At 35.1% G+C, this 17,420-nt stretch overlaps 1 protein-coding gene across 1 annotated transcript in view; it reads left to right on the forward strand.

The window, feature by feature from the left end:
* The window catches only part of GPR158 (G protein-coupled receptor 158), a 192,940-nt gene that overhangs the window by 16,807 nt on the left and 158,713 nt on the right, over positions 1-17,420 (forward strand). The window contains exon 2 of the mRNA XM_012731360.1: positions 2,358-2,463. Coding sequence (XP_012586814.1) covers positions 2,358-2,463 — 106 coding nt within the window. The remainder of the gene's footprint in view (positions 1-2,357; positions 2,464-17,420) is intronic.

The following is a 17,420-nucleotide window of genomic DNA, read 5'->3' on the forward strand; positions in this document are numbered from 1 at the left end:
GCCCTAGCTTTTTCTCCATAAGTCACTAAACAGCAGCCACTTCCGGGCCCCAGGAGCTTCCTGATGGCGCCAGTGCACCGGATGTGGGAGCAGCACTTCCGCCCCAGAGGTGCAAGCTCAGGGGACTCGAGAAGAGCAGGTGCTGTCCCCGGGCTTGTCTGTCTACCCAGGCCTCCAGGTCGGGGGCGGGGCCTAGCTGCTGGCGTTTTTAGTCGCTGTGTCCCGTTCTGCAGGTTACTCTTCCAGACCAGGAGAGCGGGGGATTTTTCCTTCTCACGCCCTCCCTCACACCTCCACTTCCTCCTCTGGAAGTCTACTGCTCCTTCCGAGAGAGCTTTGAAGGTCTCCAGGCTCGGAGGCGAGGCCGAGGGGCTAATGAGGATGAGTCAGCTCTAATTTCCCAGCTGGTGAATGTGGGCCTCATTACCTTAGTGGCTTTGTGCACAGCCCAGACAGCTTTGTGAGCTGAGTGTAAAGTCTGCGGCGATTTTGTGGCTTTCCAAATGTGAACCTGGAATGGAGGTGAACCTCAGCGGTTCTGCTTTAACGTTTTAAGCTGTGTTTCCTTCACAGCTTAAAAGGAACAAGACCAGAGTAGTTGTCCCCTCTTGGAATTCCGGATTAGCCCACGCCCACACTTGATTTCCAGGTTTGTTTTCCCTTTGCAGCTGTCGGTGATGCTAAGCTGGTAGTGGGGGGATATTTCACCTCATTGTTACTGTCAGCTGTGGAATAGAAATTGTTTTCATTCGTTTACTACTTACAAATACATTCTAATTAAGACATCTTTTCAAGGAAGAATACCAAACTGGTGTGGATAGTCACAAGTTCAAAAGGATAGATGCAGCCTAAAAATGTCAGTGATTTATTCACACCAAATGAAGCCCTGATGATATCCAGCCACTTTGTTGGGAGATACCACAGGAGTTTAAAAGAAGAAAAGAGATGAGAGAAATGAGTCATAATGGGGTAAAATGGAGTCATTAAGCTAGTTGTCAGTACTATATTCTGTTCTGAGAGGTTATTTTGTTTTGCAAAGTACAATCATTTGTTTTTAAGTCAATATTTTTAATTTAAAATTTCCTGATGTGATAGTTTTAGTTGCATTTAGTTTGTAGTTTTGTAAATTTTTTGTTGTATTTTTGAGAGCTGTACTATAAGGGATTTGAGCTTACCTTTATGTGCTTGTATGTGTTTAATAATATCATAATAAAGATAGTCTGAATTGGGAATGTGAGACCTTCAAAGTGTGTTTTTACTTTTAGTAGATTTTAGTGAAATGTTTATATTTTGCTTAAGTAAAACAACTCAGGTAGAACATGACCACACAGCTTCAGACTTCCAGGCCCAGTACAGAGAATCGTTAATTTCAGTAAAGTCCACATCAAACAGTTGAGTGCAGGACAAGTGTTCCTGCTGCTTCTGTTGTAGTGGTGCTGTTGGTAGTGAAAACAGAAGAGGAGGATCTTAGGAAAATAGTTGGAGAATATAGGAATTATAAAGTCGGACCTTTCTTTGCAATTTTTTTTTCGCTCAGAGTTTGTTAACTCTGTCTTAGTTACTTTTTCACATGGCTAAGTGAAATGCAGTGGTTTTGTTTCTCCGTTAAAAAAAATGCTCAGCAGCATTTCTATAGAAGTGCAAAGGGATAAGGGATACTTGGGAGACTTACAAAGCTATTTAAGGTCATTATGATGAGAGGTCAGAAAAAAGGTACTTTCTGATACAGTTTTCTTACTCCCCTTCCCTCCCTGGCCCTACTGTGGAAAGTAGGAGTAGAAAGCAATGAGATGAAAGCTTAATTTCAGTTTATTTATTTATTTATTTATTTTTAATATTATAATTTTTTTATTACAAAGTTTATTTTTACATCATTTTGCACATTTTTTTTTCCATCTCGATTGTAATCCCCGCGGGTTTCCCATCACCAGATCACCCCTGTGCCACCACCCTAGTCCATGCATTTAATTTCAGTTTATTTTTAATAGAATGGGCACTGCAATCAGACATTATTGTAGTCAGCTTTGCTACCATGTCCAGAACAATACTGTCTAGAATTCAGTCAGTTAACAAATATTTATTGAGCACACACTTTAAGCTACTCATTACATGGGGAGATGAAAACAGTGAGCAAGTTAGAGGCCTGACTTTGGCACTTAATGTGAAACTAATACCAGTTGATTCTGTTCTATCTGTCATTATCTTCACTTAGTCCACTTTAGTTGAATGTAAGTGGGCAGTTTGAATTTTCAGTGTATTCTTAATGCTGATTTGTCAGATTTTCAGTATCTAACAGAGTGTTAGAACTTGTAAAGGCTCAGATTAATTTATTCTTTTTATCTTTCTCTCTTTTTAAGGGGTGTTATGAAAGTTGACATAAATCTTCAGAAAGTGGACATTGACCAATGTTCAAGTGATGGCTGGTTTTCGGGAACTCACAAATGTCACCTTAACAATTCAGAGGTAAGAATATGAAAATAAAGCCCTCTGATATCAGCTCAGAAGTGTGTTACGTGGGAATGTATTGTGTCTATATGGAGAAGTGAGTAAGAGTTCTTTTACTGGGAGAGAAATCCCATGCATGTCTGAATGTTGCCACAAGAACTAAAAGGAGTAGAAAATCAAAGTTGTACAGAATGACTGTCCATTGGGGTACTGAAAGAAGGCTAAGAATAAAATTATGTCTGTAGTTTGTTTTAGTCAAAGGTGACTCTATTATTCAAAATGCAAATTAAAAGAACCCTAATGTGAGTATTCAGCCCCAGGAGGTCAGTAAGATTATACACATTTTTATGAAATATGATGCTTTTGAAACAGTGGTGATATTTACATTGATGCTGTTTATTTTAATTGTATTTATTTAGACATTGATGGTATTTCTAGTTATATGCTAAAGAAACAATAGAGAATGTATAGCAGGGAAATTGTAAAAGTAAGGCGAAAACTGCATACAGGAGACTGAAAAGAAATAGAAAATAAATTTGTATGTTTGTGTATGTTTCCCCATTTTTCAATTTCTATTTCATAGGACTGCTGTTGGTAAGGAACAGATATATATAGCTCATACTTATGGAAGTAAAGCTGTCACTTACTGTTTTTTGTAGTTTGAGAGAAAAATGTGATGATATCCTGGCTTCATTTCCATTACTATACCTCTGAGGTAACAAAATGTTTTGAAACAACTGTAAAATAAATAATAGGGCTACCCCGACATTGGGTACATACATCTGTGAGGAAGTCAGCTCTATTTAAAATAGGGGATACAGGATCCCTCTCGTTGCACAGGGGTGAAAGACACAAATGCTGTCAAGCTATCGGCAGCCACTGCAACAAGGTTCAATCCCTCGCCAGGGAGCTGACCCACATGGCACAGCGGATCTTTCCTGTTGCACCTTTAGCAGTGTATTTCAGTAGATCCACCTGTTGTGTTCCCCACTCTGTCTCAGTGAATCCTCTCACCAGAGGATGTTACTGGCCTGTATCCCAGACCTATGCATAAATAAATTCTTCTTTAGAAAAAATTAATGGCTATATTCTCATAAAGATGTGATCTGTACCTTTAATTTGAATTTTTGCCCTTTGTGAAAGGTGTCATACAATCGGACACTTTTAAAGTAAGGAATTTTAAGTTAGAAGGAAATTAAGCTGTAAGCACTTGTGCCATTATGCAGACAAACAAGGACACCGACATAAGCACAGGTAGACATTCAGATTCATAAGCCCATGGCCTGTTTCCCATGTGTGCCACACACAGCCCTATCTTTCACACTCCCACCAGTGCCAAAATAATCTTCCTGTTTCCTCCCTACCTTCTACATGCACTTCCACTTGCTCTCCATCCTTTCTACGCCATTATCTCCTAACTCTCTCAACTTCATCTCGGTAGCCCCCATCGCTCTCTAAATTCATCCTGTATCTCCACGTAATCCCTCCCCCTCACTTCCTCAGTATCCCACACCACTCCATACCCTTCCCGTAGCTCTGTGGACTTCACCTTTAATCCCCACCAATAGGAACTCAGTTATGTAAGTGAAATTCTTTTGTTTTGTCAACTCATAAAAGTTAAGACCCTCTTTTTGCTTTCTTTCCTTATATCCTTATGGATTTGAGCATGTCTGAATCTCTGCTTTCCTTTGGATGACTCTGGCATTTCTAAAGATGCAATTTCAATCACTGGTCCAGTGTATCTCTAGCCTAATCATTATCTTCAGGCCAGTGGCAGTTAGAATTTAGCTTAATCTCTCACCGGAGTAGAATTTTTTTCTGCATTGTTGTCATATTATGGGTACTGAGCTGAATGTGCTCATTTCTATATGGACTTGTTTCATTTGTGCCTTGGACAGTTCCATAAGCAGTCTGTCTGGAAACAAGAAGATTCTTACTGTTCAGTTTGTTGGAGTTAGCTCTGGCTTCCAATAATCTCAGTGTAGTTTTTCTTCTTTCTTTAATAATATCTCTGTTTATTTGACTAGATGCTCATGTGGGAAAAATCTCTTTCCCTTTCAGAAGATTGATTGATTTATTTTCATTTTATCAGGGTTATTAATTTTCTGGGTTGTTGATGTATTTTTAAAACATTCAAATAAGTAAATTATTTCAAGTTAAAACATAATTCTCTAATCTAGTTAAGAAAGATTTAAATGTGTAACTTGGGAATTACATGTGGGAGCACTGTATCTATTTGTGTACTGTAAAAAAATATGTCCTGCAAGACAATCTCTACAGTTCAATGAATTTCATTTTAAAATATAGAAAGAGGCTCACTGACAGTGACTTACACTGAATCAACAATATGCATATTCTGACTTAGATTCTGGACTCCTCCACCTCCTTTCCTTGCCAAGGTGTATGAGTTGGTATAGCTTGGTAGTATGAGGCTTTCTGTCCTGGCGGGGCCTGTGAAGTCATTGGTGGGTAGTGTGAATCAGAACTGGCTTGGAACCTATGTTAGGTTTCACTGAGATTCTGCAGTGGTGCTCTAGACAGTTTTAGCAATATCACATCCTTAAGGCAGTGACTTACAATTACTGACTTTTATTTTCCTCCATATACAGATGTAATTTAGAGACTAAGAGTGGTTTCTCTTGAAGTTTTTACTGCCTGAGAAAACAGAAAGAAAAATTTGTATTCAGGGTATTGTCATCTTCACTGGTTCCCCACTGTTCCTTGTTATAAATTTTCTGTTACAAACCCCAGCGATCTCCATAACTAACTTATTTTGTACATACTTCATATATGTAGAGTGTAGAGTCTTGTCTTTGTGAATATTTGTGTCTTTAGAAGCAGAGGCACTTACTGTGTTTATTGCAGATTCTCTTTTATTGTTGATGTAAATATTAGAGGAAGTTACAAGCTTCAAACTTAAAATTCCACCTTTATAATTTTTCTGGTATGTTTACTTCTCATTGTTCAAGATATCTTAAATGAGATCAGTGAGTATGTTGGAAACAGTAAAGTGGTATGTGACCAAGAAAAAAGCCCCAGGGAAATTTTAGGAAGTCATAAAATGGTTTGTGAGAATAATTTCTCAATGAACTTGAGTAGTTGCAGCATCTAGAAGGCCACTAAATGACTTTTGAAGGGTATTGAAAGACGTAATATTAGTTGACATCCTAGATGGATTGTAGGATTATTCTGGCTGTTTTCCTAACTGATCAGATCATGGCAACATGGATGTGGTCATGTTTTCATGGGTTTGATCATCTATTAACTTAAGTAATTCTTTACCTATTTTCTTATCATTGTTTGCCTTGACAACATTTCTCTCCCAGGATAGTTTCTTAAAACACTAAAATGAATTAATATTCATTTTTGTTTAAAATTTTTCCTTTTGCAATTTCTGTTACAAGAATTTTTTTATTACTATTTGAACTGCAAAAGATTAGGAGAGTGGCCTTGAAATTTCTTGGTTATATTTATTTAATAAAAATGCTTGAAGGTGGGCCCTCCCTGGTGGCCTAACGGGTTAAAGCACAGCATTAAGAAGCTAAAGCCACTTCCGCATGAGTTCGATTCCCGCCTGCCCCGGAGGTGACCACATGGCGTGGCAGACCTCTCCTGACCCGCCCGCTGCTCCCCTCAGCAGTGTACTTCGTTGATCTGCCTGTTCTGCTCCCCACTCTGTCTCTGGTGAAGCCTTTCGCCACCCCTGAGCCTCTGGCCTGTACCCCAGTTCTGTATGCACAAATAAATAAATCTTTAAAAACAAAACAGTATTAAAAATGCTTGAAGGCATCCAGCAATAGTCTATGTGTATTTTTAATCTATACAATATGTTTTGTAAAGCTGATATGTTCTCTGTATTGAAAGTGAGAAAACTTAATCTAGTTGAAAGATGTAATAATTTTTAATGTGAATTATATTTAAAGCACACACATATATATGTGTGTATATATATATATATATATATATATATATATATATGCCTATTTTTGGTCAATAACAATCCATAACTAACTACCTTTGGGTCCAAATGCAAGTCGTTTGCTTTGAGAGAAGCAGAAAATCTCTGTGAGAAAAGACTTTCCAGGTCATACATCATCTCATGAAGAATTGTAAATGTTTACAATATAAAGGTATAAAGACTGATTTATAAGTGTTGAAAAATTTTAGTGTTATAATTGATTATGCTTAATCATTTAAAAATTTTGATAGTAATGCAGTATTTCATAGGTCTCTCAGTTTAGTTATTTTTCTACTTAGTTTTACAGTCTAAGTGGTTGAAAATATTCCTCACAAGTATGTCAGTCCAAATTGAAGAAGTAAATTGTTGATGTGTTTGCTATCTTATAATATTCAATATTCAGTTCCAACTACCATTTTTGTAAAGGTTTTTTTTCTGAAATAGAGCTGGCAACTTTTCATCTTACTGATGTCAATTGGTCCCTGCAAACAAATTGGAAAGCTGGGCATTTCAATATTTTAAAGGGATAGGTTAAAAATCTACTCAGCATTTCACAAGGATATTTTCAAAGAGATTAGGGAATTTTAATTCCAAGCTTAAACTGTGTGGATATGTGAATATTTTTAGACTTTGGCAACAAAGGCACTTGACTTTCCAAATACCCACATTCAAAATGAACTTTCTCATGGATTATTAAAATGTCACTTTTACTCTGAAGGAGCAACTTGTGTATATACATACATACATACATACATACATACATACATATGTACACACATATATATTAATACGTGCTACATAAACATTGTTTGCAACCACTTGTCATCATAGAGCAGGCCAGCATATTTGGAACATTTGCCTTTTTTTTGTCAAGAACAATCTATAACTAACCTTTGGGTTCAAATGCAAGTCGTTTGCTTTGAGAGAAGCAGAAAATTTCTGTGGGAAAAGACTTTCCAGGTCATATATTATCTCATGAGGAATTGTAAATGTTTACAATATAAAAGAATATACTCTATACATTTACATAAATGGTCAAGTATATATGGTAATAAATTGATACTTGGAGGCAATTCAAAAAACCAAGTAATTGTTAACATCTTTGTCTTGACATCCTCAGTATTCTTTTGGTATAAATGAGAGAAGACATTAATGTCAGGTCTTAAATAGTAGTAGCTTAATTAATTTATTTTTTGAATAAAAAATATATAAATAGGTCTCTATATTTTCTTTTCCATGCCAGTTGAGCTCTTATGTCCTCTGCTTTGGAGACCACTTATTGAAGCTGTCAGACTCAGTGTTCTATCCAGAATTGCTAGAATGGCTGTGTCGTCAGCTCAGGCAAAGCTGAGCTCCAAAAGATAGTTTTCTATTGTTTCTTCTTTTCAGTGGAATGTACTGCATGAAAATCTCTGTGTAACTCCTTACTTTTCCACTACACATAAATTAATGAATATTTAAAGCTATTTTATTAAAAAGCTAAAATTGTAAGAAAGGATATCACTTAGTGTATAAGAAAATAAATTTGATGTAAAAAACTAAAAAAAATAAAGAAGTTAGTTATCTTTTGGAATGCCTCTTTTATACAGAATATAGCTTACTCATTTGACTACAGCAGGGTTTAGAATACCTCTGTTGAATTATTTATTCAGTTTCTGATTGAATGACATTACTTGTAAACAACTGTAGTTCTCATTTCACGGTTGCATTCTCTTTTTTTCCAGAAAGTTTCTATTTTGCAAATAATGCTTACCTATCTCTAGAACCATGTTGTCTATACAGTAGTCACTAACCATGTCATTATTGAGATATAAACCAATTAAAATTAAACACACTTAAGTCACTAGTCTCATATACCAGACTCAAATGTTTAGTAGCCACTTTACAATATTAAACATTGTAGTTGACAGTTCTTTTTTAGAATATAGTCAGGCGTATAGTGTAGTTAAACCACACATATCATTGAGACCTTTTAAGTTTGTGAATTTTCTCCAATTATTGAATCAGTAATATTGCCTTCAAAGTCACTAAAGGAAATTTAAGGACAAATTTGAAATAAATTTTGTGGCCTAGGGTAAAAGTGGAACCAAGCTTAAAGTTGAAATATTAGCATATGTGGCCAGGATGGAAAAGGCGGAAGCAAGAGGAGTTGACTTGTATATACCAGTGGATGTGAACTCAAAGTACCAGACTTTTTTGATCTTTTCAATTCAGTGAGAGAACATCTGATGAATTATAAAGTTAATGAACAGATTTGGAATATGTAGCTAAATTTGTAATGGAGCCAATCGGGGGGGGGGGGGAAATCTCTTACCTATTAAACCTTTGCTTTTGTCATATTCAGTAGCAGAAAAATTGCTACCTGTCCAACTCTAGATGTGAGGAGCAATCAGAATATACAGTGAGTGCCTGAGGGTGACTTTTTTGGTGTTAAATATAACTTTGCATCATTAGCTTATGTGGGAAAATTCCCATTATGACAGCAAATCAGATCTAATCTGGCACTCTCTCTGTGACAATTATATAAAATATGGTGGAAACTTGTCAAAGCTTTCAGTGAGAAATGAGGCTACTGATGCTTGGCAGTCCCCTTTTTGAGCACAGTGAAGAATCATGTTGCTTAGCTACAGCCCTTGGCTGATTTAGAAAGCTTTAACTGATTGTTAAATATATTATACAAGAGTTAAATTATATTCCTTGATGTCTTTCTTTTTCTGAGAGAAAAGGATTTACAACCTCTTTTGGGGGTATCTTTTCCAAGTCACTTCTGTGTATTTATCCAGGACAGGGTTCGATTTATTATTTTCTTCCTCCCTAAGATTTATATGCTAAGAAAAAGTAAGTAGGTGCTTGATAATACAAGCAAAACAGAGTTTTGAAATGAATGAAATGCTTTTGTCCTCAGAGTAAGGTTCACGTATCAAATTCAATTGTTTTTCTGTCACTTGAAATTCTTTTTTTTAAATCTTTCAGTCTGTTCATAGTTTGTCATTATCTTTATAATTCATAAGCATCTGTAGCATTTAATTGTAGTTTTGTATTTTAAAATATTAATTGTCATATAGAGCTATGGAGAGCTGTAGAAAACCATGGATAGAATTGGTGAAACAGGAATAAGAATAGGGGCTGAACTGAAAACAGAAGGGTTAATAGATAAATTGTAAGCAGAGAAGACTTACATTGATTATTGTATGTGAACTATAGTGTGTAATGGGGGTGCAAAAAATGTCAGCTGTGTCAGAGTCTATTTCAGTGGAATAAAAAAATCAAGGACTCATAAGTCTGGAGATTATGAGGGGCTTTTTGTTTTAGAAGGGAATATCTTTATACACTGAAGTATGTAGATATCCACAGAAAGTCAATAAGGAAACATTTGCTTTAAATGGCACTTTGTACCAGATGGACTTAACAAATATATGCAGAACATTTCCTCCAAAAGCAACAGAATGCACATTCCTCCCAAGTGTACATAGAACACTCTCCACAATAGGTCCTATGGTAAGCTACAAGACAAGTCTTAATCATTTTAAGACTGAAATTATATCAAGTATCTTTTTGACCAGTGTTATGAAAATAGAAATTAACTTCAGGAAGAAAACTGGAGAACTCACAAGTATATGGAGATTGAACAACATGCTACTGAGCAAGCAGTGTATGAAGAAATGAAAAGTGGAATAAAAATAAATTTTTAGACAAATCAAAATGGAAATACAACATAATAGAATTTATGGGATATCACAAAAGCAGACATAAGGGAGAAGTTATAGTGATAAATGCTTACCTCAGAAAAACAAGAAAAATCTCAAATAAGCAATCTAACTCTACATGACAATGAGCTCGAAAAAGAAGAGGCCCAGCATTAGTAGAAAGCAGGAAACAACAGAAATCAGTTGAAAATAGAGGCTAAAAATAGTAAGAAAGATAAATGAAACTAAGAACTGGTTATTTGATGAACATAATTGGTAATCTTTTAGCTAAACTCATAGAGAGAATGAGGAGGGGTGAGGAGAGAAGGGAGAGGGGAAGGAGGAGGGAGGGAAAAAGAGAGGATATAAATAAAATCAGAAATTACACTGATACCACAGGAGTACAAAGGGTCATGAAACTGCTATGAACAATTAAATGCCAGTGCATTGGACAGTCTAGAAGAAATGAACCTGCCAAGATTGATTCATGAAGAATTAGAAAATCTGAATATACTGATTAATAAGAGATTTATCAAGAGTTATATTTACATTGCTAGTGGAAATGTAAACCATTTTAACTGTTATAGAATGCAGTTTGGATTCATCTTGAACAACAAAATTGGAAATAATGTATGACAAACTATCCCACACTTGGATCTACCAAAGAACATGAAAGCATTGAGCAAACACACACACACACACAAACACACCCCAAACAACCTTATATACCCTACATGTTTATTGTAGCACAGCACTACTCACAATAGTTAGGAGATGGGAGGAACATAAATGTATAAAGGCCCTTCAGTAGACACTTGGATCAAGAAGATGTGGTATATCCACACACATTCAACTACTATTCAACTATAAGGGGACATGAAATATAGCCATTTACAGAAAAATATAAAGGAACTCAAGGGAATTAGCTTGGTATAGCAAGTCAGGAATATAGAAACAAAAACATACTTGCATAGTGGTCAATTTCACAAAATAAAATGATTAACAAAAAATAAACAGACCTTAGTAAACATAGTGAGGTTTCAGAGATTGGGGGTGGGACAAGGAGGTATAAGATAATGAGGAAAAAAACAGTTGCTAATAGAGTAAATCTCAAAAGTCCTTATTACAGTAAAAAAAATAAATAACTGAAAATGGATGTTAACTAGAAATATTGCATAATCATTTCAGTGTTAACAAATATTGAATAATTATGTTGTATCCCTGAAACTAATGTAATATATGTCAGTTATGCTACAATAGAAAAAAATGTGCAGATCATTTAATTTTATAGCTCTTCAGGAACGAGAGATGCCCCTCAGCAATGCTTTCTATTATCATAATTACTGTAATTAAATAAAGCCATAACCTAATGTAGATTCTATAATTATTTCAGTAGAAATAATATTGACTTGTCAATACAGTCTCTCTTTTATGCAAGCCGAAGCAATGATGCTTACAATTCCATGAATATCTGTAGGAAATTCTGTAAAGCTGATGCTGTTGTTACATTTGGAAATAACATAATGGATAACTGTCTCTATGAGCTTGACCCATAAAGATTAAGGGATTAAGAGATTAAGACTTCTGTTGAAATTCAGAATACACAGATTTACAAGATGAGCCATTGTACTTATGGGCTTTTAATGCCTGTCTGCAAAACTTGCCTTTGCTATCTTTAAAAATAGATTTGTCTAATGCATCGTTTTCAATGTGGCCAGGTTTCATTGTGGTCCTAGGTTTTCAGCACCCCCTCCTGGAAGTCTGTGAAGTTAAAACTCTTTTCATAATAATTGAAAGACCTCCCTCCACACCTCTGGCCACACCCTAGCTCTTAAATGCATAAATAAATTTTAAAAAAGAATGGTGGCAAAGAATTGGTCCTTTGCTTTTCCTCACCCCCACATCCATCCATTTGTGATTCTACCTCAGTATTATCTCAACTCTCTTCTGTCTTGTTTTTAGTCCTCTACAATTTATCATCTATCCTGCTGGCACTGTGATTTTTTTTTTTTAATTGATATGATGCTTGGGCCCTCCCTGGTTGGCGTAGCGGGTTAAAGCACAGCACTGAGAAGGTTTACGCCACTTCCGCATGGGTTCGATTCCCGCCTTCCCCAGTGGAGCTCCACATGGTGTGGCAGACTCCTCCTGGCCCGCCCGCTGCTCCCCTCAGCGGTGTGCTTCCTTGATCTGCCTGTTCTGCTCCCCTCTCTGTCTCTGGTGAATCCTCTTGCCCTCCGCGTCTCTGGTCTGTACCCCAGCTCTATATGAATAAATAGATAAATCTTTAAAAAAAAAAAAAAAAGAACTGTTCTCAACTTGACTTCTAAAAAAAATATTAAAAAAATTGATATGATGCTTATATAATTTTTCTTTTCTCAAAGCATTATTGTATAGTAATTAAAATAGTAATTCAGAGTACTGCCTATGTTTCTTAACTGTCCTATCACTTACAGTTACATAAATTAGAATGATTCTATGATAGCTATGAAATGATTTGCAGTCATTTTCTATAAATAGTAGCTCTTTTCCATAACACTTTATATGTGTGAAATTATTATTTATAATTATAACTATTTTCTAGGTGAAACTGTCTATTTAGTTACTGTTAGAGTAGCTACATGTATTGGGTGCTGACCTTTCACTGTGTGATATATGATATTATATGACATAAATATATGATAATATGTAAGTTTATACAGGTTGTATTTAATCCTCAAAGCTATTTTAGACCTTATCTATTAATTGTATTTTTACAGATGAAAAAAACTGAAGCTCAGAGATTTTAAGAAATTAATATAATCTGATTGACCAATTCTGATGCATGAGTATTTGGAGGCTAGGGTTATGACCTACTCATATGTCTTATGATAAGGCTGCTTTTGTGGTTTAAGCTTCTCATTTACTAGAGCGCCTCTGATGGTCACCAGCTTTCATTACTATATCACACCCATGTGAAATGTTTAGCTAAATTCTACCACAGTTTGCCAGGTACTCCATTTTCCTTCAGGAATGGAAAATTCCAGGTAAAGGCTGTTACTCAAGATACTCTTAATATCTGAAAACCTTGGAGTTAGATTTTAGACTAACTTTGTTTTATATTTTACTTTGCTTAAAATTTATTTCATTTACTGATTGCAACAATTCTAATTAAAAATGAATAGAGGTTCAATTAAAATTGATGGTTTTAATTCTTATTAGAGAACTTCTGTTGTCAAAAATACTATAATCAACTGCTATTATTTTTAGAATCAAATAAAAACTCTACATGCCATAATGACTTAGTTGTGTGCTTTAGTCTCCATTGTTTTTGATTTGTGCTAGATGCATTTTGTAAAAAGGGTGTAAAGAATTCAGAGTAGGTGGCTACACAAATTGACTAGTGATTATTCTCAATTCACCATTGTATTTTTGTCACTTATCTGGATTTGAAAGAATGAACACATGATGCTTTTAAGAACTGCATTTCTGTTTGTTTTTGACATGTAAATAGAGAATTTTACAAATACAATTCAGTTAAATCCATGTTAATCCTCCTCCACAACCACATTACCAAATTAAACATTTTTTTGACACCAGGTTTTATAGTATTTATAAATGTATAATTGAAAGAACTTAACTAGTTTTAGCTTTGCTTCTTACCACCCTTCTTGTCATTTCTTTCTTCTTGGCTTTTATTTCTTTTGCTTTTATTTTGTTTTCTCATTTCCTCTTTGCTCTGTTCTCATTTTTCTTTTGTATTCTTTTCTTTTAAAAAGAAATCACAACTGCCTCCAGAAAGAAAAATGAAAGCTAAAAACACTCATTGCTAATTTATATTGGGCTAAGAAATGGTATGATTTGGGCAAAGTTCCAGGAGTCCCAACCATCACTAGAGTAGTGAGTAGTCACTCATGTTTTATACTATGACTGTATTTTTATAATATGTTAGTATGAAAAGAAGTTGAGAAGATATAATATTTATTAAATAGCTTTTATATACAGATGAAAAATGATATAACTGATCAAAGTATGCTTTTAATTAATTAATTTATTTATTTTAAAAGATTTATTTATTTGTGCATACAGAACTGGGTACAGGCCAGAGGTGTACGGACTGTGAGAGGATTCACCGGAGACAGAGTGGGGTGCAGAACAGGCAGATCAAAGTACACTGCTGAGGGGAGCAACAGGTGGGTAGGAGAGATCTGTGTGCCATGTGGTCACCTCTGGAGACAACGGGGACGAACTCATATTGAAGTGGCTTTAGCTTCTTAGTGCTGTGCTTTAACCCACTGCACCACCGAGGAAGGCCCAGTATGCTTTTAATTTAAACTGGAATGATTTTATGTATAGTTTCTTGATTTTTTTGAATGTCTGTTTTTAGTCAAATGCTATTATTATATTTAAAACTTGTATTATGTTTCATTGAGGTAATAGTTTACAGTACTTATGATTTAAGGGTATCAGTTCACACCTCTTCACACTTACCATGAAAGCTACCATAATCCTGAACCAGAGACCATTAGGCTCCTTTCCCACTGTCCTGCCCCCCTTCTTGGGGGAAGCCTCAGTTCTGTATTGAGGGCTCCAGTGTTTGTTTTGACTTAGTTCTGTCTAGATATTTTATGGTTTTGGGTCTTATGTCTAGTTCTTTAATCCATTTCGAATTGTTTTTTGTGCCTGGTGTTTATTGTGTATATAGCTTTGTTTTATTTAACGTTAATACGAAAGCAATTCACAGAAGAAAAATTGTTTCATTTTTTAAAAATCAATAAATCTTTTTCTCTTTTGCTTTCTAACTTTTTATCAGTGAAATCCGAATTATCAGAGATTTGCTGTCATATATAGGGTATCTCAGAAAATACATAATGTGCGAGCATTTCAAGAATCATCCAAATAGAAATAAATGTGGTAAACAACACATTTTCCTACATTCTATCTCCTGGAATTTAGTCCAGCACTTCACTTGTTGCTCCCCTGGATGCCCAGTTCTTTTCCATATCTGTCCGCATGATACAGTAAATGGACCTGCATTCGGTGACACGCATTTCAAGCCTGGAATTAACAGTCCTGGTAACATGACAAGTCTTAGGCATAGTTTACAAAGTTAAAGTTGAGACAGAAGATAAAGCAACAGACAAATTCTTACTGCTATTATGTAGTCATGCTGTCTACACTAATTTTATCCAATTTAGCCAACCTTCCTTCAAATATCTTCTCTAGATACACTTTAAAATATCATAAAAATTCTTTTTTCTAGCTTTTTTCATGTTTCCAGTCTGCCTAGAATGTCATTTCACCTTTGTTAAATTTACTAATTCTTCAAAGAACAGGTCAGTACCTTTGACTTTATTATCAATAAAAGCAAGCTGTACTTTGCTCTGAAATGGAACTTTCCAATGTTTTGCCACTTGACTGAATCCTTAATTGTACATTCTCCATGACAGTTTACTGACTGTTTTAAAGTCCATCTTAAGTAGATCTTTTTTGGAAGGCCTCTTCCAAATTGTTTACCCCTTATGTAGTGTTCTTTACCAAAAAGAGTCAGTTGAACTCATTGCGTACATATGGTCTTGTTTTAGTCCATCATTGATGTCTATATATTTCTTTAAATTAGTTTAAATATCACCTGCTCTGGCAATACACTTTTTTTGATCCTAGGGGAGATCACTTAACCAAGTTTTATTTAATTATTTGGATTATTCTGCTGTTATCACTACTCTCTCAACCGTCATCTATTTAGAAACTAATTACATTCTTCAGTAATTTTTTTTGGATCCTCTGCTCCTTGATAAAACCAGAGACATCCAAGGACTAGGCCTACTGTTTTTTCTTTATATACTCAGTTTATGTCCCACCCCCCAAGATTTTCAAAAGTAATGTCCTATCAACTGAAGGGTAAGTAAATGATAAGCCCAGGGAAGAATCAGTGCAGCTGTCTGCCAGACAACCTGTCCCAGGGACCTTCTTGCTCAGGTCTTTAAGGGTGGCTTCAGTTCAGGCTGTGGCTCCTGTCAGTGAATCCTTTTCAGGAGTCATAAGCATGGGATTTGATGATTACTATTTTATTAGCACATAAGGTAGAGTGTGTTTAGAGAAGAGGCAGAAAACATTTAAAAACGTAAATAGTAACCTAGAAACTGTTGATCTATTTCTGGAATATGACCCATTCTTTTAACACAAACTGAATTCTAGTTTCTTTGTGTGTGCAATGTGCCAGTGGGGTGGGTGGATATAAGACTGACTCTGAGATTTGATTATGACAACTTTGACAATTTACCAAGATTGTGGTAAAATTATTCTTTCAGCACCCCATAAATTTAAAATATATATTTTTTTACCAAGTCCCTGCCCAAGAGCTTTTAAAAGAGAAAAGATTTTGCATCTTAAACAATTTCAATGAATGTTCAAAATCTCTCCTGAGATTTTGGAAATTAGATTTGCAATACAAATATCAGGTTAAATTTGTATAATTCTTAGAGCAAACTGAAAATTATGGGAAATGAGGCTGATTGTAAAAACAATTTTAAATCTAAAAAACTCAATTCTGCCTTGAAGTACTATTTCAGATATTCATGAAAATTGTGAAATATTTCACAGCAGTTATTTTGATATTAAATTAGCATTTATTTGTTAATATTGAAGCTACACCAATATCAATTTGAGCTTTTGTTTTAAGATAGCAGTTTGCTATTGTTTGCTTTAGTTTTGCCCACCAGAAGCAGATAGGGAAACCATCGGTCTATATCCTTGTCTTTCGTGATGACAAGTCTACTCTAAATTGATCACTCCTTTATGTAGAATGCTGAACTTGTCTGTCAGCACCATTTAAAGCCTTTAACCAACTGGTACTTCCAAGACAATATCGAATAGTAGTGATGAAAGTAGACGACCTTGCTTTGTGCCTTATGTTAAAGGAAAAGCTTTCAGTTTTTCACTATTGTTTGTTAGCTGTGTATTTGTCATATAGAGCCTTTATTATGTTGAAAGATAATGCCAGGGTTTTTGAGATTATTTTTATCATAATTGAATGTTTACTTGTGTCTAATAATTTCCCTGCAGCTATTGATATAACCACTAGCATTTTTCCTTTCCTTTTGCTTCTTTTGTGGATGTTGAACCTCCTGTGTTCCTGGAGTAAATTCAGTTCATCTGATATATGATCCTATTAATGTATTGTTGTATTCAGTTTCCTAAACTTTTGTTTTCATCAGGGATATTGTTTTATAATTTTATTTTTTGTCCTGTCTATTTTTGGTATCAGAGTAATGTTGGGGCTTAAAATGTGTTTGGAAACATTTCTTCTTCAGTTTTTTTGGGGATGAATTTAGAAGAAATGTTGTTAGTTC

This window comes from Condylura cristata, unplaced genomic scaffold (genome assembly GCF_000260355.1).
Source record: "Condylura cristata isolate star-nosed mole 26May11 unplaced genomic scaffold, ConCri1.0 scaffold00030, whole genome shotgun sequence".
Lineage (NCBI taxonomy): Eukaryota > Metazoa > Chordata > Mammalia > Eulipotyphla > Talpidae > Condylura > Condylura cristata.